The sequence below is a fragment of the Tyto alba genome, unplaced genomic scaffold (genome assembly GCF_018691265.1).
Source record: "Tyto alba isolate M040663 unplaced genomic scaffold, T.alba_DEE_v4.0 Super-Scaffold_33, whole genome shotgun sequence".
NCBI classification, from domain to species: domain Eukaryota; kingdom Metazoa; phylum Chordata; class Aves; order Strigiformes; family Tytonidae; genus Tyto; species Tyto alba.
In genome coordinates this window covers 3,281,170-3,304,247 of record NW_024881308.1, presented here as the reverse complement: position 1 = coordinate 3,304,247, position 23,078 = coordinate 3,281,170, and the positions used below count along the sequence as shown (strand labels likewise).

At 47.5% G+C, this 23,078-nt stretch overlaps 2 protein-coding genes across 3 annotated transcripts in view; both read right to left on the bottom strand.

Annotated features, from left to right (window-relative positions):
* Positions 1-1,632, bottom strand: part of LOC104369189 (transient receptor potential cation channel subfamily C member 4 associated protein) — a 38,730-nt gene extending 37,098 nt beyond the window's left edge. The window contains exon 1 of one of the 2 annotated variants that reach the window (XM_042800857.1): positions 1,475-1,632. In XM_042800857.1, coding sequence (XP_042656791.1) covers positions 1,475-1,606 — 132 coding nt within the window. In that variant the 5' untranslated portion in view covers positions 1,607-1,632. The remainder of the gene's footprint in view (positions 1-1,474) is intronic. The other variant, XM_042800859.1, reaches the window with a different exon arrangement.
* A 5,396-nt stretch (positions 1,633-7,028) lies between these two features.
* On the bottom strand, positions 7,029-15,137 carry LOC104365915 (ER degradation-enhancing alpha-mannosidase-like protein 2). The gene is made up of 11 exons (XM_042801197.1): positions 15,022-15,137; positions 14,796-14,906; positions 14,638-14,677; positions 14,105-14,210; positions 12,945-13,070; positions 12,019-12,230; positions 10,715-10,856; positions 10,299-10,423; positions 9,438-9,582; positions 8,485-8,606; positions 7,029-7,674 (listed from the first exon to the last, which is right to left on the bottom strand). Exons 1-11 carry the CDS (start codon positions 15,126-15,128, stop codon positions 7,186-7,188), a joined length of 1,725 nt encoding a protein of 574 aa, XP_042657131.1. The 5' UTR covers positions 15,129-15,137; the 3' UTR covers positions 7,029-7,185.
* Between the last annotated feature and the right edge of the window lie 7,941 nt (positions 15,138-23,078).

Here is a 23,078-nt window from a genome sequence, read left to right as displayed (position 1 = left end):
AAAGCAAAGAGGTGGACAGGCAAGTTAGTGAAACAATATGCCACTTTGTCTAGTGCGGTATGAAATACACTCCTAAAACAATCCCACAGAAATAACTTCCTTCAAAAGAGACAATATCAGGTTTAAATTCATGCAAATGATTTGCTTTTTCTTAAGTAGTAACCAAACTAGTATCTGAGCAAGCAGTACAATAAGGAGAAAAGAGCTGTTAAAAATCACCTCCTGCTCTTTTACCCATCTCAGCTACAGAATGAGGCACGAACGTTTACGAAGAACAAGTCTTCTCTTAATAATTGCTCAGAATCCTTAATCAAGGAAAATACTGTTGTCTGCACTAGTGAAAACCACTTAAAGAAATCCTGTTTTTTATTCAGTTTCAACTCTTAAGATACTTTAGGCTCAATAAATCACCACCCAAATGCAAATTTTTTTTATCCCATGCTTCATTTTCCAAGTCTTTGCACCACTTCACATTCAATCTGTAAAATAAATGCCAATTATTCTTCATAAAAATAAATGAATATTCCATTACCTGTCAGCAGTTTCTTGAAAAAAACAGTGTAAGCACACAATAGGCACACGCCTAGGTTAACAATTTAATTTCACAGTCTTTCCCAGTATCATCAACTAGGAAAAATGACAAATTTGAAATAGACCTGGAATAGTTTCACGGAAAACCACCGGCATAAAGCCTACCCCATTTCAGAGCTAAAAGATCTCCTGAGCCCTAATATCATGAGGTTGCCTTTGTCCATCAAATACGTTAAATTTTGACGCTGCATTGTTATGGTTCCAAGCAAAGCTTCCTTTCTTTGCAGGAGAAAGCCACAACCTCTATCACGAACCAAAGCAACAGAGGAGGACGGCTCTTTTACAGTGTGGCAAACGCCTGTCCTGCTCCACAGCCTTTCTACACGGAGACCGAGGATGGAAAGGAGCGAAAAGGAGCAGGGAGGCACCGAGGCATCCTTCTTCTTTCCCACCGCGTGAGGCTGCAGAGGCACCCCTCGGTAGCAGGGCCGCGGCCGGCGGAGGAGGTCGGGCAGCCCCCAAGAGCGCTGGAGCCCGGACACACAGAGGCCACTTCGCCAAACGCTGCCTCCAAACCGACCCGGCGACAGGCCCCGCCAGGCCAGCCGGGCTCTCCCCGGCCTCGGGGCCCCGGGCCGGCGCTCAGCCCCGCCGCGGGGGCACCAAGGCCGGCAAACCCCCGCTCCCCACCCGCGGCGGCGCGGGGCCTGGCGGGCCGGGCCCCGAGGCGGGTTCGCAGGCCCTACCCGAGGCCGGGGGGGTGGGCTCGGGGCAGGAGGAGCGGCAGGCCTCCACCAGCGCAGTCACAGCTCTGCCCTTCCCCGCGGGAGCCCCCGGGCGCGCCGCGCCCTCCCCGCAGTGTCCAGGGAGCCCCCGCCGGGCTCCGGCCCCTCACCCCCGGCCCGAGGTCCCGCCGGAGCGGCCTCCCCCCTTCACCCCGTACCTGCGCCCCCCGCGTCAGGCCGCAGCCGCTGAGCTGCCCGTGCCGGAGCTGCGCCAGGATGTTGGTGGCCGCTCCTCGCCGGCCGCCCCCGCCGGGCCCGGGCCCCCCCGCCGCCGCCGCCGCCGCCGCCATGGCCGCTCCTCCGCTCGGCCCGAGACAAACAGGAAGCGCCCCCTCCCCCCGCCGCTTTGTACGGAGCGGCGCGAGGGCCGCTCCGCAGCGCCCCCGTTCGGGCTCCGCGCGCACTGCGCCGCCGCCGGCCCGCGGGGGCCGCAGGGAAATGTAGTCCCAACAGGTGGGCGGGGTGAGAATGTGCGCATGCGCAGAGCCGCCGCAGGGCGCAGGGGCCCAGGGTCACCCCCACGCTGCGTGGGTGGGTGGGGCGGAACGGTGCGTCCACGCACTCAGCAGCACTGCCGTCGCCACGGGCTTTCGCCCATTGAGGGGGCTGCTGAGGCAGCAGAGCCCTAGCTGGAGCTGCCTCGCCTCCATGCCCAAGTTTATTTCCATTAAAATACCTACATGTCCTTTTTTTAGTATGAATTTACTATTACCATCTGAGGTGAGCAATTCAGACACGCAGGCAGAACTAACATTCATAGCACTGCACCCAGCGAGCTGTTGGAATGGAAGGAAATGACAAAATAGAGACCAGTGACCACCTGAAGAGCCACAAGACAGACCTTTACAGCAAAGCTGCTCTGCCCCTGGAAGATGGGAAGAAATCTGGGCTCACGCCAACTGCTGAGTTGGGTGCTACTCTCCACACCGAAGTGAAATAGTCTAAATGCCTGCTAGGTTTTTTTTTTGTTTTGTTTTATTTAAAAAAAAAAAACAAAAAAACAAAAAAACAAACAAAAAAAAAAATCCAAAACAGAACCAAACCCCAAACCAAACCAACAAACTACCAAGTCAAAGGAGACACAGGGTTGGGAAGATGGACGCTTGGGAGCGAGTTTTTAACTAATGTGCAGGCAGCAGGTTGGAGGGAGCCGAGGGGCAACGATGGTCCCAAACACACCACTCCATCCCACCGAGCAGCCTGGCTCCCATTCCCAGTGAGACAGCAAAGAACACAGCATACAATGTGGGTGCCTGAAATCACGACTGCTTTAAATGCGGGCCTTAATTTATATTCCATTTCAACTTCCCTTCGTTGTACAAGGAACAATAAAATGCAATAAAGACACTAGGGATTAATATGATGCTTAACAGCACTGCCTAACCAGTGTTGTGTTGGCATCGAGGTGAAATATTTGGAAGTTTTACAGCATCACGTCTTACATCACTTCTCACCACTGAATAATGTGTGGGCCTGATGATGACCACAGTTTTATTTGTAAAACCCAAGATCTCTTAATGGATGACTTGCTGTTTAGATAAATTGCTGTTCACAGAAAGCCACTAAGCACTGCATTTGAAGCAATGCAAACATGGCAATCTTTTCGCTTGCCCACTCACACTGCCTCAAATGCAAAAGGCCGCTCTCAGTCCCCTTTCCTAGTTGTGCTGGGTTTGCGTGTGTGGCGGGGCTTTGGTAGCAGGGGAGGGGGCTACAGTGGTGACCCCTGTGAGAAGCTTCTTGAAGCTCCCCCTGCTCCAAGTCAGCTCCACCTCTGACCAGGGCTGAGCCAATTAGTGATGGTGGCTGAAACCTGGGAAGGGGTTGGGTCTTGAGAGGAGGAGTTACAAAACAGACATGTATACAAACACCCATGTCAGTGGAAGGATGGAAAAGGAAGGGGGAGAGGTGCGCTGGAGCAGAGACCCCCCTGTGTCCCATGGTGAGATGGCAGGGCTGCCACCCTCACCACAAAGGTAACTGGTGGAACAGAGGCTGACCTGCAGCCTGTGGAGGAGCCCACACCGGGACAGGCGTCTGCACTTAAAGGAGGCCGAGACTTTGAGGGGAGAAGCAGCCCCCGCTGTTGTAGTTGGACACTGGGAGGACTGTGACAGCTGGGAGGACCCACACTAGGGCAGCATGGGAATGGCTGCAGCCCGTGGTGAGGACTCACGCTGGAGAAAGTTCACAGACTGTCTCCTGTGAGAGGGGATGCATGTGGAATAGAGGAAGAATGCAAGGAGTTCCCCTCCTTCCACCCTGAAGATGGAAGAAGCAGCAGCACTGACTGCACCCCCCATGCCCTGCCCCCCGCACTGCTGGCAGGAGGAGGTAGAGATATCGGGAAGAAACCTGAGCCTGGGAAGGAGGGGTGGGGGGGAAGTATTTTTAAGATGTGGTGATGCTTCTCCTACCCTGTCTGATAAGTGTTGTTGCTGTTAGTGTCCAAATTAAAGTGATGTTCTTTTTTCTTCCCCTAACGAGTCTTTTCCTTATGACCATAATGGATGAGTCATCCCTCCCTGTCCTTACCTTGATTCCAGAGCTTGTACTTAATTTTCTCCTTCCCATTCCTGAGGGGGAAGGGGTGATTGAACAGCTGTGTGGTGCTCAGTTGCCCTCTGAGCTCAAACCATGACAGTAACATTTCCACTCCCTTGCTTTTTGATATGTTTTTTGCCATTTGCCAGCAATTCATGTAAAGATCTGACTCTTTTTCCTCCTATTTTCTCCTTTGTTAACTTCATTAAACTCATCTTTTATAAGGTATCTGTCTGATCTTTTCATCAATCCACAGTCTCTCCAAATCCAAATAATTATTTTTTAAATACCTCAAAATCTGGCTTTACATTTTGGGCCTTGCAGGATGCTTAGAGTGGAGGGAAAAAAAAAAAAAAAAAAAAAAAACAACCACAAAACCAAACCCCAAAACCTAAACGACAAACCCAACAATTACAGGAATGGCCTCAACAGCAGATACTAAATTTGGTTTCTGTACTATCATTCACAACTCAACCCAAATCCACAGTTTCCTTCCAGCCTTTGGCAGATGCCAGGAGTATGATGAGTATGAGTAGGTGGGACCTTTTGAGAGCTGACCTGCCTTGTTTGGAAGCCATCCAAAATTGCCACAACCCATCTGTGTTTCACACACATCTCATTTTGGATTCCTCACAAAACTGCTCTACATTCTATTAACATGACCAAGCACTTACCATATTGCTTGATTGGAGCTCTCCCTCCAGCTGGAATATGCTAAGAGACCTGCCACCTCTTCCCACAGATGTCTTTCATTGTGAGGCCCCTGGGAAGAGAGGCAGCAGGAGACCACAAGTTTTAGTTTGTTTGTTTGTTTGTTTGTTTTTTCCCCCAGCTGACTTGTGATAGTAATTTTGAATTCATCAGGTTCTCACTAACAGCAGAACCTCTTACATTATGCATACAGGGAATGGAATCTGAACTCTCATGGGACAGCCAGCCACTGATGATTTCATCCCACCGTCCCTCAGAGAGATTCCCAAACACATCCTTCATCACGTTGCCTATAAAATAGCACAACATGTACATATGTCACTAAGGATCAGGCATGGTCTCTGCCCTCCAGCAGCTAGGCCTAGTCATGCAGTTTTCCATTTAAAGGAAGGGCTTACAAAGGGTGCTAAGAAATCATATCAGAGTTCTTTTTGTTAAAAGAAAGTCTTAGTAAGATGGCAATTGCTCTCAAATACTTAAGCAAACTAAAATCAAGTCTGTTTTACATTATTCTGACTCATCCATCCCGTAGCATTAAACAAGATCCATCTAATTGTTCAGAATAGAACAGAAGCTGTCGACAGATGAGTTCTTTCAGGTCCAGCTGTGCTGAGGAAAGATCATACCTTGTGAGGCTACTACTCATTGGTTCTGCTACTGCAGCCTCTTAGGTGAGGTTACCAAAATGCCGTGCTTAGCAGAGATCTAGTGTGTTGGTAATCTGCAGCCTGTCCTGTAAATCCTTAATTTTTCTCTACTTCATGGGTGGGGCAGTGCTGAGAGAGAATCAGGACCGAGCACTGAGGGAGCCACTGGAGAAGGCCTGCGTTTTGTTGTTCTACAAATTAAACAATGAATAGCATACAAGATATGAGCAGCTGGAAAAGATAACCTTATGGTTTCAACAAGTAGACATTAACAAGAGCTCCATCTTTGCCTAACAATGCCTCAGTTTTAGGGTGTTCCACTCTTGGTACTTACCCTGCAACAGCTGCACAGCTGTCCCGCCTGCTAAAAGGGAAGGAGAAGTACAGAACTAGAAGGGCCTGTACAGGTTATCAGTCCTTCCAGTATGTCTGTCTGTCCAAAGCCGCAAGTATCTCTTACTGTCACAACTGCAACAGGATTTCCATCCTGAAGGATAGGACTGCAGGTTTTATGTGACTTTATAGTGCTAGTACAGATCGAGACAAAGCCAATAGTTTTTCAAAGCAACCCCACACCAGCAAAGACTGGGCATTGACCCAGTAGTATTTAATTATTTCACTGGCCACATGGATTTATTTATCCCGTATCACCAACCCACACAAATGACTATAGATTTTTTGTGCTTGCTCCAGACTCCTCACTTTCCAGCAGGCTTGAAGGAAGTCCATCACTTCTCTGCCTTCCCCCACTTTTAGAAAAACTCTTTGTAACCCTACTTATTGATCTCCTTCTAATCATTGCGCACACTTGTCATAAAAGACACTAATAACACATTTAAAGGTTTGGATTTGTCAAGTCAGCTGAATACCGAGGTTTCACGCCTTTCTCCTGTTAAGAAAATGACAGGAATGTGGCCTGTTTTCCATTAGAGGGTCACAAGAAGCTCTCTCACTGCCTGCTGCAGAGAACAGCTTATGGACGTCTGTTCAGCTGCCTCCTGCACCAAGGGAGAGTTGCATTTCAGCTTGAACCAAGTCCCCTTCCATCCTACCCTTATGCAGCTATACATACAGCTCAGCTGGTCTGCCCTGAGGCCAACTTCACCAACTAAGGTGGCTGATGCAGAGTTATGCAAGTAAGGCCCCAAAGGGAAGTTTAAGAGGAAGGAAATGGGAAAATTTCATACAAAAAGCATGCTAAATTCTGTAAGAAGAAAGCAATCTCCACTGCAGAGTAAATCAAACCTTTGCTAGTTCACACTCCACCTCAGTTTGCAGATGACATTACCTGGATGCTTCCTAAACTGGTTTCACGCAGGTGGTACTGACCCCCATTGATTCTGAGGAACTGAGCACTTTTCTGTGTTGGAAGTGCTCTCCTCCCCCCATGCCATCCTTCATGCCCAGCAGACATGTGAGCTCTACAAATCTGAGCCGCCACCTCAAAAATCAAGAGATTTTCTTGATGGGTCATCAATCTCTCAGGCAAACCGCATGTTCATAAAGAGGCCAAAAGAAATGGTGAAGCATGTCCCAGAGGAGACTTACGGGCTCAGAAGTGAAGCTACAGCTAGCAATCCCAGCTTTTCCCTGCCGAGGCTCATTTTTATAGAGCAAAGCCAGCTGTGGACTCTGCGTAAGCCTGTAAAACTTCAAAATAAACTCACAGTGAAATAAACAATGTACCTCTAAGCTGCAGACTTTTTTTTCCCTTTCTGAACACCTGTGTGCTATTCAGGCAACATGGTTTGTTTGAGTTTGAGATTAGCAACTTTACAGCATTAACAGCTGATAGATAACCTGAATCACATTTTAAGAACAAGCAGTAGCAGAATTTAATGGGAAGCTGTTTCACTTCATAATACAATTCACATTGTGAGGTACAACACTTTCATTATGAAACTATAAAAATATATACCCAGAGTCTGAATCAAGTTCAATAACTTGAAGTGATGATGAAAATAGAATCAGGTGTTATCTAGGAAGACCTGTCCCAGTACTGCAAGCTTAGAGTTAAAAGACTGACTGGGGCAACTCAGGAGGGAGTGTGAGATCTTCTCAGAGTTTCTCTTTTCTCCCCCTTTCTCTGAAGAGGCATTTTCAGGGTCTTTTGCACTTTCCCCTTTACCATGGTCAGCTCTTTTTAAAGTAAATTTCTTGTTTTTCTTCAGTGAATAAAATTCCTGCATCAAGTCTTCCACCTCCCACTGCTCCTCCTTACGCTTCCTACAGCAGTGTAGTGCAGCAGGGTCTATAGGATGAGCTTCAGTGTTGAAGATGTATCCTCCAGCATTCAGGACGCATTCCCCGTATGGTGTAATCACCACATCAAAGACTGATCCATCATTGTGAATGAAGTTGTCTGGGTCAAACAGCAGGTACAAGTATTTTACAGTTTCAGCTAAAAAGAAGGATTCCATGCGATTATCCAGCCTGTGATCTCTCAAGTCTTTGATCTACAAGAGAAATACAGTGGGTTACAGTTATATTGAATTTAGTAAATTATGAACTTAGGGAGCAAAGTAAAACCAGCTTGCAATTAATCTTGGTTAAACAGCATGGTATGGCACCAATTCAACCTGTATTTTAAAGTGTTGTATGCAAATACGTTAACAATGTTTTGAATTAGTAGTCTAGCAATAAGGAACAGGAAACTAACAATCAGGGGAAACACACTTCTTACCTGGGTAAGGAGGAGAAGAGTAAGTTTCCCATAATTTCCCCCACTGAAAAAAATCATAAGGCTACTTTCCCTCCTTCCCAAATAACAAGGCCTAATTCCCAATATTTATAAGGAGTTTTTTATAAATCAGAGGTTGATAGCATGTTTGAAGACTTCTACTAGATTATTTTGCAGAAATCATTCACTGCAGTTCTCTTGTGCTTGATCAGATTTTCATGACATAGTGGGAAAGCAGAATCACACAACTGTCAGGCAGAGCGCCTGCATATGAGCCTTCCTGCAGAGCTGGAACACTGAGTACCTACCAAGATACTGGAGGCAGGAGAAGCTTCTGATGCTTTCCCATGTTTTGGGCTCTGGTGCCACAGCCAATGACAGAATTTGTCCCACTGTTCAGGCTGTGGGGGAAGTTACTACCAGAAACGTGATCAATGGTTACCGGATCAGCTTCACAGAGAAATGGGAAGGGTTTGTTTGAAAAAGAAGTCATGTTTCAACCAAAGTGATCACTTGACTCAACAGCAAGACATCATCCATGAGAACGTCTTCTAAAAGCTGATTTTTGTAGCCATTTAGCACTTACAGTTGCAAATCCACAGTCCACTTTGCTGATTTTCTCTATTGACTCCACTGCATCTCTTCCCAGTTCTAAGAGCGTGGGATCTCTTGTAGCACGGTACAGATACATTGCACTCTCAATCAGTTCTGAAAAAAACCCACAAACATTTCCAAGCATAAAGATTACCAAACCATGTACACAGGGAAGACAAGATATTCCTTGAACTAATTTAAAAATACTACTTTAGGATGATCAGGTAAATAGCCTAACTCGCCTTGCATTTCCTCTAGCTCAAAGCACAGACACTTGCTTTTAGTAAGGATGTGCTACAAATAAATTAACTCTAAGCAGGTTGCATCAACTCACGTAAGAGTGAATAATGCTCCCCCCTCCCTAAACAAGAGAAAAGGATTAAAGCTCAGTTGTCAAAGGAAGAAAAGAAATATGCTTCTAGAAAGGATTACAAACAAGAAATTCAACCCTCAAAACACAGTTTTTAAACAATACCATGAGCCTCTGAAACAGGGGAATTAATTTATTTTGGGAACTCAACTGGCACTGGTTAATTTCTGGAACACAACGTAACTAGAGTGGTCCATTCATACCCACTTTCACTTCCTAAAGTTAAAGGACACAGGCAGTCACATTAACATTTTCCATGACTTTAAAACATCCCACGTCAGACAGTCTAACACTTCGAGATATCAAATCCTACACTGTGAACCCAATTCATTACCAGGCCCCCTTTATATAGTAACACTATAGTTTGCTTCCTTTAAAAGGTAGCCCTGCCTTTGAGAATGGCAGAAAGAAAAACCTGTAGCTTTGACTATGGAAATCACTGGTAAAATGCACACAGGAACTAAGTTAAAGCAAAACTGGGGAGGAACTTTGGAGGGCACATGTTGCTAACATTTGATCACACCACCAGAGCAAAAGCAGGACTCCATGCTCCTTTTTATTTTATTTCTGCTTACCAGGCCTGAGTGGATATCCTTCCCTCTTGTCCACCGTGTAGCCTTGGGGAATGTTGTAGAACTCAGGCAGCCCACCAAACTGCTTCCAGACAGTGTAATAGTTGAGGAAGGTTCTCATAGCATTATCTACATCCCCAATTAGGCTCTGAGGGAGAAGAAACAATTAACAAAGCAACACCTGGGTGAAGAAGAAACAGCACAGGCACTGATGCAATAATACTCCTATAGTTAAAGCAAGAAATAGCAACAGAAATGGGTTGTTCAGCAGGTCTGAATGGTGTAATTAATACTTGGGCGTGATGCCTTAAGAAAAGGTAAGACTGAAGAAGAGACAGATACTGCTTTTCTATTGGATCACATTCCACACACCTGAAATAATATGAAGTCTCTTTGATTTTTAGTTAACAGAAGGTTGTTTTTCTTCAGTCAACATTTCTTTTAGTCAGTCACAGCATCCAGTCTATTTCAGTGCAGATACAGTCCCAGATCAAACATAAGTACCAAAGCAAACCTCTCAATGGAAACGCATTCAAACAAATAAAGCATTTAGGAGGTGGGGAAAAAAAAAAAAAAAAAAAAAGAGGCCTGGTTTTCTTTTTCCTAAGGTTCCCAGCTGGATTCTGAGAACACTGTCAGTGGAGTTTGCTACACCAAAACTGCCCTCCCATCATGCTTAATCTGAGACTTTTTTTAATAAACCATACTTAAAGTCAACACCTGCTCTTCTACTGGCTCAGACTACTGAAGATTTCACCAGAGATCAAAACAAACTTTTAACCAGCACAGATGAGGGTTCTATTCATAACTTTTATACTAAAGACCAACCCAAGACAGAAGAACAAAATCACCATAAGCTCTTACCTGTAGGCCTGGCCAGTAGGCTTCCAGGGACTGAAAAACAGGCATGGACACTGTTCCTTTGTACATCTGAACCCAGAGGTACCAGTCATCAAACTTTGTGTAATTTTTGATAGCTTTGTTATATTCTATAAAGAAACACAGATGAGTAGGTAATCCAACAACAAAAAAATCATTTTTTAGGAATGAGAGAAGTCCCTTTCACTTGCACCATGTCAAATGGATGATTTCTTAAGATGCTCACTTTGGTAACTCTTTGTTATCACAGATTGTTCCGAAGCGTTACAACAAATGCTTCAGGATCAGTCTTGAATGTACCCTGTCAGATTCTTCATCACCATCTCCCACAGTCCCACATGCAGTTTTTACAGTTGCAGTCAGAGGCATTCCTGGGACCCTATCCAAGAAAAACTGCTCACCTAGAAACATGGACATCAGCTCCTTGTCCTGCAGCAGAATGGCTCCTTTCACAAGGTATTCAAAGTAGGAGTCCACTCCTGCCCCAATGCCAGCATCCTGGGCCACCCACTTGGCAGTTATCACATCAATGTGGTTACCAACCTGGAAGAAGCAAGGGAAGAGTAAAGAGGGCGTTAAAGTGGAAATAAAGCTAACCTACTAAATTATCATTTAAGATATCCCCACAACACACGAAAACCTTGACCTTTTTTCAGACCATCTATTTCAGAGATTCACAATTTCCATTCCAACTAGCATTTACTCTGTAACAAGACACATTTATCAATATCAGAAGTACAAACTGTAGAAAATACAACTCTGGAATTTTATGCTTCCAATATAAATGTTGCACTGGCCAAAACAAAACACCGTTATGCTACTGTAAAAATGCACAGTAACCAACATGATGTGTATGGTCCTAACTCTGATCTTACAAAAGATTAGATAACGATGAAGAGGTACAGATACAGAGATGGAGACCAAGGAAGTCAAAGGCATGAGAGTTGCCACACTAGTATTTACATAGCTTCTTTAAACCCGAGACTCTACAGCCTAGAAGCAGACCCAGCTGATTGAAAATAAAACACACAATCATGACTTGCTTAGCAATGATGAAAAAAATCCCAGCTGTGCAGTTTCTTGAATAAGGATTAGGGGTATAAACCAAAATAAACAGATCCCAAAGCAAACAAAAGGAAACACTTCTTCATAACAGAATATGAGTAAATCTGTTCCACTTCAAGTATGCAACACTAGGAGTTCACATAGGTTCAAAAAGCAGCTATAGAAATTAACTGAAGAGACTGACCAGGAGATAGCAAACACGAAGATAACGCTTCTAGTTCCAGATATTCCTAAAACACCAGAGCAGTAGAGACTGGCAATATCCTGGTGCACTTGCCATACTCTTATTCTCTTCTGTAGGCCATTGTCCCACCAGGCATCAAGACAGACCTTTTATTTAATCTGTCACAGCTGCTGTTACAAAAACTGCAATACCCACTCGAAGGCATTTGTCTCCCAACCACATCTGTTACTGAACAGAACAATGGCATGATGCTGGATTGCTCCAACAGAGCAGAGATTTGGATGCTGCAGGTGTTCAGGAACAATGTCAAACACACAACTTCAGCCCACTTATTAGCACTGTCATTATTTATCCAGTTCTATCTCATCTCTGTTTATGCTTTTTTATGCTTAGAATTGCATCCACAAAACTATACAAAAAGCAGGCCGGCAAATTCAAAGTCCATTGCTCACTCACCAGCCCAATATCTGAGCGATTTTTCCACAGTGCCTTCAAAGCCTTCCTGGCAACATCTTCGAACACTGGGTCACCAGTAAGGTGGCTTAGAGTGGCAAATTCCACTATAAATGTACCGATTCCAGCCGTACAGGTCACTGGGGTCTCCCCAGGGTTTACTCCATGAAGCAAGTTCACTGTTCCATATGGCATCCCAGTTGGGGTCTCAAAAGCTGAAACATAGTATTTTTGGTTCACATCCGAGTTCACTGTTACATCTGACAGACTGTCAAGCAAACGTGTCTCACATTCCACTGCACACAGGCAAGAAGTGGGACTGAAGCAATTGCAGTAACTGCAAAGAATGAAACAAGAAGCAGAACATGACCCTGGGAGGGGCAGAGAGGGTACCCCAAGCAATAGGCAGTCATGGGAAGACACTGCAGATCTCCACCTTGTCCAGAGCAGCAGACTGCACCCCTACTTTTTTTACAGCACAAGTGAGGTAGCCAAAATAGACTTAAAACACACTGGGTAGTAAGGTGCAAACACTGAGCTCATGACTACTCAGCAGTAGCCCAGGGTGCACGCCACACAAGGGAACAGTGTCATGCTATCAGGGCACACATCCTAGCAGCAGCCCATGAAGGAGCTGGTAAGGCTGCATCTTCCTGTCTTTACAAGCTGTTTCACAGCCTTTATTTATTATTTATATTAAATATACTCCCCTTCAACAAACCGATGTGTTAAGAGCGTACAACATTTGGCATGCATATATACAACTGGTAACATGCACTTCACGATGTTTTCCCCACCAGCTAAACTTGCTTCGAGCTCAGGGAACACAGGACTGTTTCATGAGTTTACACATCAAGCAGTGCCACCTTCAAACACACCAGCTACCTCATGAACTACGGCACAGTGACAGACATCAGACAAGTTCTCACCTGGCAGGAGTTTGCGAGCTGCCTCCTCCGCCATCCTCAGGAGAGGTCCAGAGCATGGCCAGCCCACTTCTACTTCAACACCAGCCTTCTTCGACAGCAAGTGAGCGGAGAGGAGACCACCCACCACTGGAAGGTGAACGGTAAGAAACCCATTACAGAATGTGGGGAGGAATGAAATCTGATACCAGTTGTATTTACCTTGAGGCAGAGGCAGTTTATGAGGAAAAAAAGTGAGATGGATCATCCTTAACATACTAATTCAATTTGCCACAAGAGTGGTTTGTTTCTTCCTGCCTGTTTGCAATGGGTAGCAGATATATTTCTTCCACTATTTTAGAAACATCAGAGCCTACCTGCCCTACTATACCTGCACTGCCCTGCGGACTGAGAGCTAACAGTATAATGAATATGAACCTCTAAGACAGTAATTCTGTTTCATTTCTTCCAAACAGCTTAATACTGTATTTGTGTAAAGTAACACAGTGTACCTTCTTAAATTCCTTTGAGAAAAGTGTCTAGGCCAGAGTCAAGAATTTCAGCGTGACTGAGAGGCAGGGAGTTATTAGCTCTTTTCAGTCTTGTCTACTGTCACATAGCAAGCACAAACACAGAGAAATTACACTGCTGCAAAAATTGGCTGAGCAATATTTGACAGGAGAAACAAAAAAAGCACAATTAACAGTCTCGTTCCCTGACTGTCTTTTAGTTGGATGGCACTGAAGCAGTTAAGCATTTAACCAGGTACAAGACTCCAAAGGCTTTTGCAATTGTCAAGAAAAAAAAAAGACAAGTTTCAGTTTACGCTGCTTAAGCAAGAAATTAATATATCTATTCCAAAACAGTATGTAAAAAAAAAAAAGTATGTAGTTTTTATTGTTTCAGTGGAAGAGATGTTTATTCCAAAGCTCAAAACCTGGCACCAGAATACTGAAACTGCCACGTCTACTTCTGTTTGCGTTGAGGCAGGAAGCAAAAAGGTGATGTGCAAAGACAAAAAGGAAGTGACATTTGTTTGGGATTTTTCCATTTGTTTATGTGTCCTGTTACACTACCTTACAAATTAATTCTGACCGCTACTTCCCAGCACCTCTGTGTACAGTTCAGAGACTGGTACAGGAGGGACAGTCCAGCATAAACACCACAGAAAAAACCCACCTTACCTCGAATGTTAGTTTCAAAGACAGATGCATTGACATCAATATCAAAATCCACCCCTTCCTGCAGCACACCAATGACTCTCTGGAACTCAGAAACATTTCCCAAGATCTGCAGGGGGAAGAGGACAACAGAGAACAAGGCTTGGAGTTCATGGGAAAAGAAAGGTGCAATTCGATGTTAGGGGCTTATTCTCATTTTGTTTTACTGTTTTATGAAATCATTAATTACAAATAATACTAACAAAGCAATTGGCAATTCCATCTCATTTCAAAGTATCTTCTTCACACACTTCAGGTCTCTATTCCAGAGTTAGAAGGAGTCAGGGGTGGGGAGTTCTGGCTACCTGCCTCCCAGGGCTAGAGTGAAGTGGAATGCAAAAGCTTCTCGGTCAATTTGTAACTGATCTTCCATCGCTACCGCGTAACAACCAGGTGTGAAGGAGGCTGACAGCGGCCTTGAGCGGGGTGAAGGCCGGGGCCGCCGCGGCGGGCGCGCAGGGGCCGAGCCCCGGGGGAGCGGGGCAGCTCGTACTCACTAGCAGGGTGTCCAGGGCGTCGATCAGCGTGAGGGAGAAGCTGTGCGAGGGGAGAAGCGAGGTGAGGCCGGGCGGAGCGGGGGCCCGGGCCCGGCCCCGCGGCGGGGGGTGAGATGGGGAGGGTCGGGGCGATGCCCCGTCCCGGGGACGGCCCCTACCTGCCCCAGGTGTCCTGTCCGTCGCACGTCAGCGGCCGCAGCTCATCGTAGGGGAAAGCGCTCTCCAGGTAGTGCTCGTAGGCGTGGTAGAACATGGCGCGCACCCGCTCCCTGAGGCACAAGCACAGCTCGCTCAGCCTCAGCCTCGGCCCCGATCCCGATCCCCGATCCCGATCCCCGATCCCCATCCCCGATCCCCATCCCCGATCCCCGTCCCCACACTAACCGGTAAGAAGCCACATCCAGCCCCAGGGCGGCCCCGCCGGGACCGGCCGCCGGCGCGGGCAGCCGCAGCGCCCAGACGCAGAGCAGGGAGCCGAGCCAGCGCAACATGGCCGCCCCCACCCCGTCCCGCCCCCGCCCGCCGGCCAGCCAGCCAGCCAATGGGCGCGGCAGGGCCGGGTGGCGCATGCGCACGCCGGCGGGAAGCGCTCCGCGCTGCGCCTCTGCTTCCGGGACGCGGAGCGTGTCCCGGCAGGCCCGGGGCCGTGGGGGCCGTGGGGGCCGTGCCCCTCGCCACTAGTGGGAGTCCCCGCGGTTACCTCGGGGCAGCTGCCTGCGTGACTTCACCGTGGCTCCCCGCCGCAGGGCGGAAATGAGCCTCCTGGGCGGGTCGGAGGCACTGGGGGAGCTGGAGGCACTGGAAGTGTAACGCTCAGACCTGGAAATAAATATAACAAACGCTGCGGCGTTTTTATCGCAATAACGCGCTACCAGCGTTGATGCCGGCTGCCCGGGAAGCGCGGAGATGATGCCTGGCACCGCTTCGGTGCGATTCCTGACTGGTTGGGAATGGCCCAGAGTGTTTGTGAAGCGCCTGGGTGATCCCTGGCCTGTGAGCCTACCTCCCGGCTAGCCGTCCCCATGCTCTTTCTCCCTCTAATTCAGATCCAGCTTCCGGGGAGTTTTGTGCGATGTGCCGGGACCCGTGCCGGAAAGGCCTGCGTGGGCAGTGGGCTTCAAACCCTGCGTGTGCCCCCACGCAGGAGCAGGGCGGGCCCCATGGCGGCTGGGCTGTGGCAGCCCTGTTCCCCGCGAGAGGATCACGTCCCCGGGGGGGATCGGTACTGAGGCTCACATCGGGGAAGATTTCTGAGCTCACGCTCCCAGTGTGATTACACGGGTTTTAGCACCTTGCTGTTTAACCAGCAGGTTGCATTTTAATAGCAGAGCAATCGGCAGAGCTCTCTCTATACTTGCATCTTTCGACTTCGGTTGATCCACAGTAAATCCTTCCCATTCTCCCCCATATGTGCCCGTGGGTGAGGAGGAGCAGGGTGGGACCCTGGCACAGAGACCAGAAACAAAAGTGCTAAACCAGTCCTTCACCAGGCAAAGGTGCAGCGTGTAGAAACCAAAACTAGCCCAGCTTGCTCACAGGAGAGGACGGGGCACAAATAACCCAGCGCTTCTCATCATGCTGGTGTTTAGCATCAGGAAGGCCTGGATGATGTTAATATTTGATTAAATAAACCCACTTTACCCCAAGGCTCCTCGCCCAGGGCTGTCCCACTAGGTGTCAGTGCACACTCGTGTACCGGCCCCGCTGCACGCCGCTTGGTGGAGGCAACAAAAAGCCACCAAGTAATTTCGACATATTGTTCATTTGCTGCAGCTGTAATTTAGGTTTCTGGGGCCATTTATCATAAAGCTGTCTGCTTTCTTATTCCATGGCTCAAGGCTGCTGGAGTATATCTCGCTGTGTTCCTGGGAGAATCAAACTATTGGAGCTGATTTCACTAAAAGCTGTCACAGTACATTACTGGAGCGCATTTTATTAAAGCTCATTTTCCAGACTTAAATTTAACAGTGTTCTAGACCACTGTCATTTACCATATACTGGAACAGTAATTTCTCTATCAAAGTCAGTTATTGAATTCTAAAAGTTGACTGAAGTATTTTTGAAACAGACACAGTATGTGAGTTGAAAGAAAAACAGGACAAGACAAGAGGCAGAGCTGTACAGTGTCTCTCCACTGGCATCAGAAGGAGAGCTGGGAAGGTGGGAGCACATTGCCACCATGGCCATGGAGGAGACGGACTCCGTGGGGGCGACATCATGGGCACTAATTGAACTGTGGTAATTAATCACTGCACACCACTAGGCATTTGTAAAACGTTTTAATGGAAAAAAAATGTAGCTAACTATAACAGAGTTGAGCTGTCCATCGCAAAAGAGCTTTCTGTCTCTCGACCTGCAAAGGCTGTGAATAGCAAAGACCAAAGCAAGGGATGAGCAGAGGATGGTGCAAATGGGACTGCATCGCTGCTCCGGGGACTGACGGGCAAGAGAGCAGTGGCTGGGAGAGCCAGCAGGATGGAAACTGAGCTGGTTGTGAAAAAGCCACTTTCGATGCAGTACTCATCACCCTCCTTACTGTTTCTGAGAGCGCTTTAGGCAGCTTAGCACCCTAGGGCGGATTTGGGAGGCAGCCGGGGCTGTCTCCTCCCAAGCCTTTGCTGCTCTGCCTCCTGAAACAGCTGCAGGTTTGTGGCAAGCCCTGCTGAAGCAAGGTGACTCTGTTTTTGCCACACCACGGAGGGGCTGAGAAAACTGGCTGTGGAGAGCCGGGTGGGAGCAGCTCGCGATGCCAGCGGGGAGAGGGCTGTGTCGCGGCTCAGGGTGTGGGGCAGCCCGGGCTGCCGGTGCTGCACGGCCCCTGCGCGTGGGGTAAACAGCGGCTGCCAGGGTGGTGTGGCAATCCCCTGCGTGTTTATGAATAAATACAACTGCAGCTGGTGGGATGGACATTATCTGGGGGAAATGGTGGTTTTCAGTGTGGCCGTAGCATATACCAGAGGAATATTAATGTGGTGTGCACATAATATCATACAAGCGACATCGGCTTTGATGCCATAAATCAAAGAAGATGTGAGGAGTGGTGCTTCCAAATGGACAGAGCATGGTACTAAAATATTTAGGCCGCATCAGAGTTAAGTGCTTCTTCAGATGCCTCACTCCAGCTTGTCAGGCTTTCTGTCTTTATGAAAAGGCCACTGGCAGAATAATACGAAGTTTCATTTGGATGTGGGAGAGTCTGTAATTATTGGGGCATTTAACACTTCGGTTTATGACATCTTTAGGCTGAGGACTTGTTTACTACTTGCTATTACCATAAGTGGTGCTGTTGCCCTGCTTGCAATTTCGATGCCCATTAAGATGGAAACTATGTAAATCAGGATCGTCCATTAATATTTATAATTTATGGTGGAATGTAGGAGTTTGTCTGTTATGAGAAGAACCATAAACAGGAGTTTTATGAACACTGAAAACTGTTGCTAAGATGGTTCTCTTGAAATAATTTTCCTTTGCAGCTGAACATCAATTCTTAATTTTAGTAGCATGCATAGCAGGATGGAAACGATGATTGATTTTTCTCCAAGTGCTGTGGGCTGCTTCAGTCGAGATTTCACTATAAAAGACTAGACATTTCCAATTGCTTTTTATAAGTTCAGAATTGATTTTATTTGTTTAGCACCTGACTAACATAATAAAAGAGAAAAGAAATACAGCCAAATATAAGACACAGAAAACTGATGGACTACCTGGTTTCTAGCCTTCCTTTTGGTGCCATGGTTTTAAGCCATGCTGTGATTTAAAAATGAAAGAGCTGGGCTCGTAGCTGCCTAACTGTGACTGGTGAAGTGTCCCACTGCTGCACAGCCCTGCTGTCCCAGGCAGGGAGTATGAACAGAGTAAGACCCACCGAGGTGTCACTCAGCAAGCAGAAATGACAGCAAAAGATGAGAAAGGGAGAGCTGATGTGGCATCACTCCACTGTGCAGCTTCCCTGGCTTCAACTGGTTCTCTTTAAACATCTTCTTGATTTTTCTCTTGCTAACTTAACTAACATAGTTTCAGAAACTGTAAGTAAGCAGCAACCAGAGAATTAATGCAGTGAGGGCTCTTGTCCCCAACAGGTCTCTTCCAAACAGGGTCATGCAGAAACTGTTTGCATGTTGTTCACAGAGAATTGTGGCTTTATATAGTGTTTGAATATTTTATACAAGACTGGCTTGCTGTTGGGATTTTGGCAAGTGAGAAAGCAAAAATTTTTATTTTAGTTAGCATCAATGTGTCTTGGTTTTTAGTATGGGGATTTATGGCACCCACATTACATGACATCAGTAAAATCCAAAGCTGCCACACTTGGGTGAATGAAGTTTCATTTTCTTTATCTGAGCTAGGACTTTCCCGTAGGGACTGTGACTTTGATATTTTTTTACCAGGAAAGTTTAGAGGTGTTCAGATGATTGGTATCTGTAGAATACAGATGGGGAACAGGGGACAGGCAGCGTTTCATTTCCGTTTTACATAAATTCATCATGTCCCCAAGGGCCAAGGAGCAGGTACGTAGCCTTTGGGTGCAGGCAGGGCAGAGGTGTGGGTCTGTCTGCTGTCAGCCGCTTACGCCAGGAGAGTCAGGAGTGTCTGCAGAGGGACTGCCTTTTGCATCTTTTATTATTCATGGTGGGCTTGCAAAGACAGAAAAAAACCCTGAAGGGATAAGAAGGGTTATTCAGCCTTACGCATGGTGGGAATGGGGTGGGAAGTTTGGTTATCAGCTCCAGAGCAGCCAAGATTTTGACCTCAAAGTTCAGAAAACTTGTATGTCAGGGAGAACTCCCCACCTTTCACATTTGGATGTCTCATGTGGTAAGAAGGGCTGAGTTTACAGCTGGAGAGAAGCAATGAGAAAACCCTCCTGTGGTTGTTTGGAAACACAGAGAGATGGCAGAGACATTTTATTCCCTAGTTTATCACTGTGTAAAACAAATTCACTGAAACTTGTCACTGAGCAAGGATTTCCTGCTGTTAGGCAAAGGTCGGAACAGAGGTGAGTTTGCTTCTCATAGCAGGAGACAAGGACTGTGTAGGAGCATGTAACTGCGCTGGTAACCACTGCCAAAGGGGGTGTGGGATCAGGGGGAGGTGGGTTTGGAGCTGCTTTCCCTTTGGGAAAAGGGAATTTCATCCAGAGCTTTTGAGGGGGGATGGGGGGGAAGGAGGCACACCACCAGCAGCCACGTTGGGACGGTTCAGGCTCAGGCTCGAGCTTGCACAGGAGCCCAAGGAGCAGAGAAGACAGCCTGCTCCTGGCTGACACCTTCCTGCAGTGCAGCCTGAGCTGCACAGAGATATGCTGGAACAGATCTTGAGGAGTTAATCCTCTCCAGCATTCATCTCCTTTTTGCTTTTTTATTTTTGCTTTCAACCTAAAACTACTTTATTGTCATTACATAGTGTGTGTCATATATATGACATATATTAAGGCAGTCAGGTGATGACCCTGATGGCTACCTTCTGTCCCTAGACTTATTTTTCGACAGGAGTAAATAGTAAGACCTTCCCAGGTACTGTTGTTTCAATCTACTTGGGGTAATAATTAGGTGAGCCCTGAAAGACATTGTTCTCTATGAAAATTACTTTGATATTTGATAATTGCCAAATTTGTGACACTGAAATTACCATGAAAACAACACAATCAATTGCTGTAAATGGTCATTAACAGAAGCGACCACCCTGTGGTGCTTGGGAAGGGGATGGTTTGCAGTGGGAAGTCGGAGCAGAGGGAAGCTCTGACCCTGCTGGGATCTGTAGGGTTTGGTCACTGGTTTCGGTGACATCTCCCATGGGGATGCCTGCTCTGCAGGGCTGGCTCACAGGAGCTCTGCACAGGAGCCAGAGCTACCCAAAGAGCACTGGTCCCTGGTCCTGGCACGATTTGTGTGAGACCCATGTGCTGGCCACACCTCGCTCCTCCCTGCAAGAGGAGTGATGATCTGGGCAACTAAAGGCAGCCCAAACACAGCTCAGGTTGTTACCTCTCCATCTTTCAGGGATCCCATCAGCTGCCTGGAAGGAAAGTCCCAACTGGGTTTTCTGGAATAAATACCTGCTTTTTTTGTCCATGCTGTTGGTACTCAGTGCCTTCAAAACTTATGTCCCTCTTTCTTTAACCCCACACTGAATTGAGTAACTCCTCCTTGTGAGGTTCTGGCCTCTTTTCCTGGGGATCTACTATCATAATGGCCTTTTCAGTGTCTCATCCATGTTTGATGAGAAGGATTCAAGCAGCAAGTTGATTTCATTAAAAGCTCTCTCCTTCCTGCTAGATGGAGGCCTCTGAAGAAGAGGTGAGTTCATTAGCACATCTGGAAGGAAACCTCTTCATGCTGACAGGCTGGACTGGACCCTCCTGGAGAGCGGGTGAGAAGTGCATTGGAGGAACCCCCTCCAGCACGGGTGAGGGTCAGAGCAGAGCCCGCAGAGTGGTGAGGCGTGGGGACTGTACCCATCAACACGCTGGCCCGTTTGCAGGGATGGCCCATGCCTTGGAAGCTGAGCATGTGGGATGTGAAAACAAAACACAAAGCTCCCTGAGTTATTCTCAACTTCATTATTCCAGTGGCAGTCTGTAGGAGATGTGGAGGGTTTGCTGGCCATGGTATGGAAAACTGCTCTTGATGAGGGCTGTCATCTGTGTGAATATATAGCTGTCATTCATGGTGGGATTTGGCCAGATCTTTTGTAGGCTGATCTGGTGGCCTTGTCACCACGCTTGCAGCCTCACTCGGCAGGTAAGATGTGGGCTCCTAACCCTGTCCTTCCTGATGCTCATTCCCACAGAGACATTTTCCCTTCCTGCAGTGTGGAAGGAGATGGAGGGGATCTCCTTCCTCTCTTCTCCCCATCCCACTCACCAGGGGACTACAAAGGCCAGATGGCTATGGGTCTTGCAGCAGGACACCCTCTTTGCCTCCCAGCTGCTGTATGCAGCAGCCTGGGGTCTCCCTTGGTGCACTCATGGCTGCAGCAGGACATTATGGTGGCAGATCACCTTCCTGTCAGACTTCAGACTCCATTCTCCATCCAGGGATTCCCCCCATCAAGCCATGCCTATTCCATTGTTCCTGCCCCAGACAGGAAAGGGAGAGGGACATGTACAGGGTGGGTTTCCTTAGTGCTTCTGGTCCTGTTCACATTGCAGCTCTTGGCTTTTCTGTGCAACCCTGAAGGCTTAGGAATTACAATGTGTTTACAAGCAAGCTGAGATTCTTGGAGACTGGCAGATTCATGTAATGGGTCCTTAAGGAGGGAAGACACCCAGTGCCCAAAACTTGCTCGAAAGTCTTCAGTAAGGGAGGGCTGCAGCTGCCTGTTCCCCTGGGCTTGGTGTGGGGCAGCACTGTGCTGTGCCAGCTGGGGGGTGCTCCCATACACCCCCAGTGACTAAGGGAGAGCCCCAGGGGGGTGGTGGTGAACTGTGGAGGGGGAGCAAGCTGAAAGGGGGTAGCATCCCCCATCCCAGCATCCTGCAGCATCTTGGCACTGCTTCCACATCCACAAGCTGTCACCTGAAGGACTCCCCTAAGACCTCGGCTCTGCATCTCCCAGCAGCACCATAGGGACATTCTGATGTCCCCTTTCACTGCCTGGCAAAGCCATGGACAAGGACAGCTTTCTATGGGGAGAACCAGTCCAGAGCTGGCCACTTCTGCGACAGCCTGAACAGAGGTCCCAGCCAGAAAGTCAGGTGCTGGTGAAGAGATTTGTGTTGAAACATCTCTGGCAAACATTTGGTGGTTTGCAGAGAACTGAAAGAATGAAAACTTTGCTTTAAAAACAGAACTTTCGGTTTTCAGTTGTTAGTTTGGGATTATTGATAAAAATCAAGCATGTTTTCACTGGCAGTGACTTTTCAGAGCAGGGTTTGGTGGCTAACCACCTGCTCCCTCCGCGGTCAACCAGAACTGTTTCGAAGGATTTCTTCAGTGATGGGGCTGTCCAGCTGGGTCCCCAGTAACCCATCCCTCTGGGTTCCCAAAGCTTCACGTCTTCTTTCATTCCTCGGCTTCTCATCTGTTCTGCTGCACCTTTCCATCAGGAAAGGCCATGGAGCTTCTCTCTGGAGTCCCTCTAGCAGCACCGGCGAAAACACCTTGCTTCCAAACTGTTCTTAGACAACAGCCCCATTGCTCCCCGTGTCCCTCTGCTGTCAGCCCCCCAAGGTAGCTTCTGGGGCCCTGGGACAATGGGAGCCCCTGGGAGGGACACTGCTTTGGCTGGGCCTTTGTGATGCTCTGGTCTCCTCCCAGGGAAGGGCCTGTTCTGCTGTCAGCTGTAGGCAGATGAATGACCACAGTGCTTCTGAGAAGTCAGGCAGCTGACAAAGCTGCCAACATGGAAATTATTTTTAAAGAAAGCTGTGTACCTTTTTTGTTAACAATTATTATGAGTGGTCACATAGCACCTGTGTCCCAAGAGGAGTGTTTTCATGG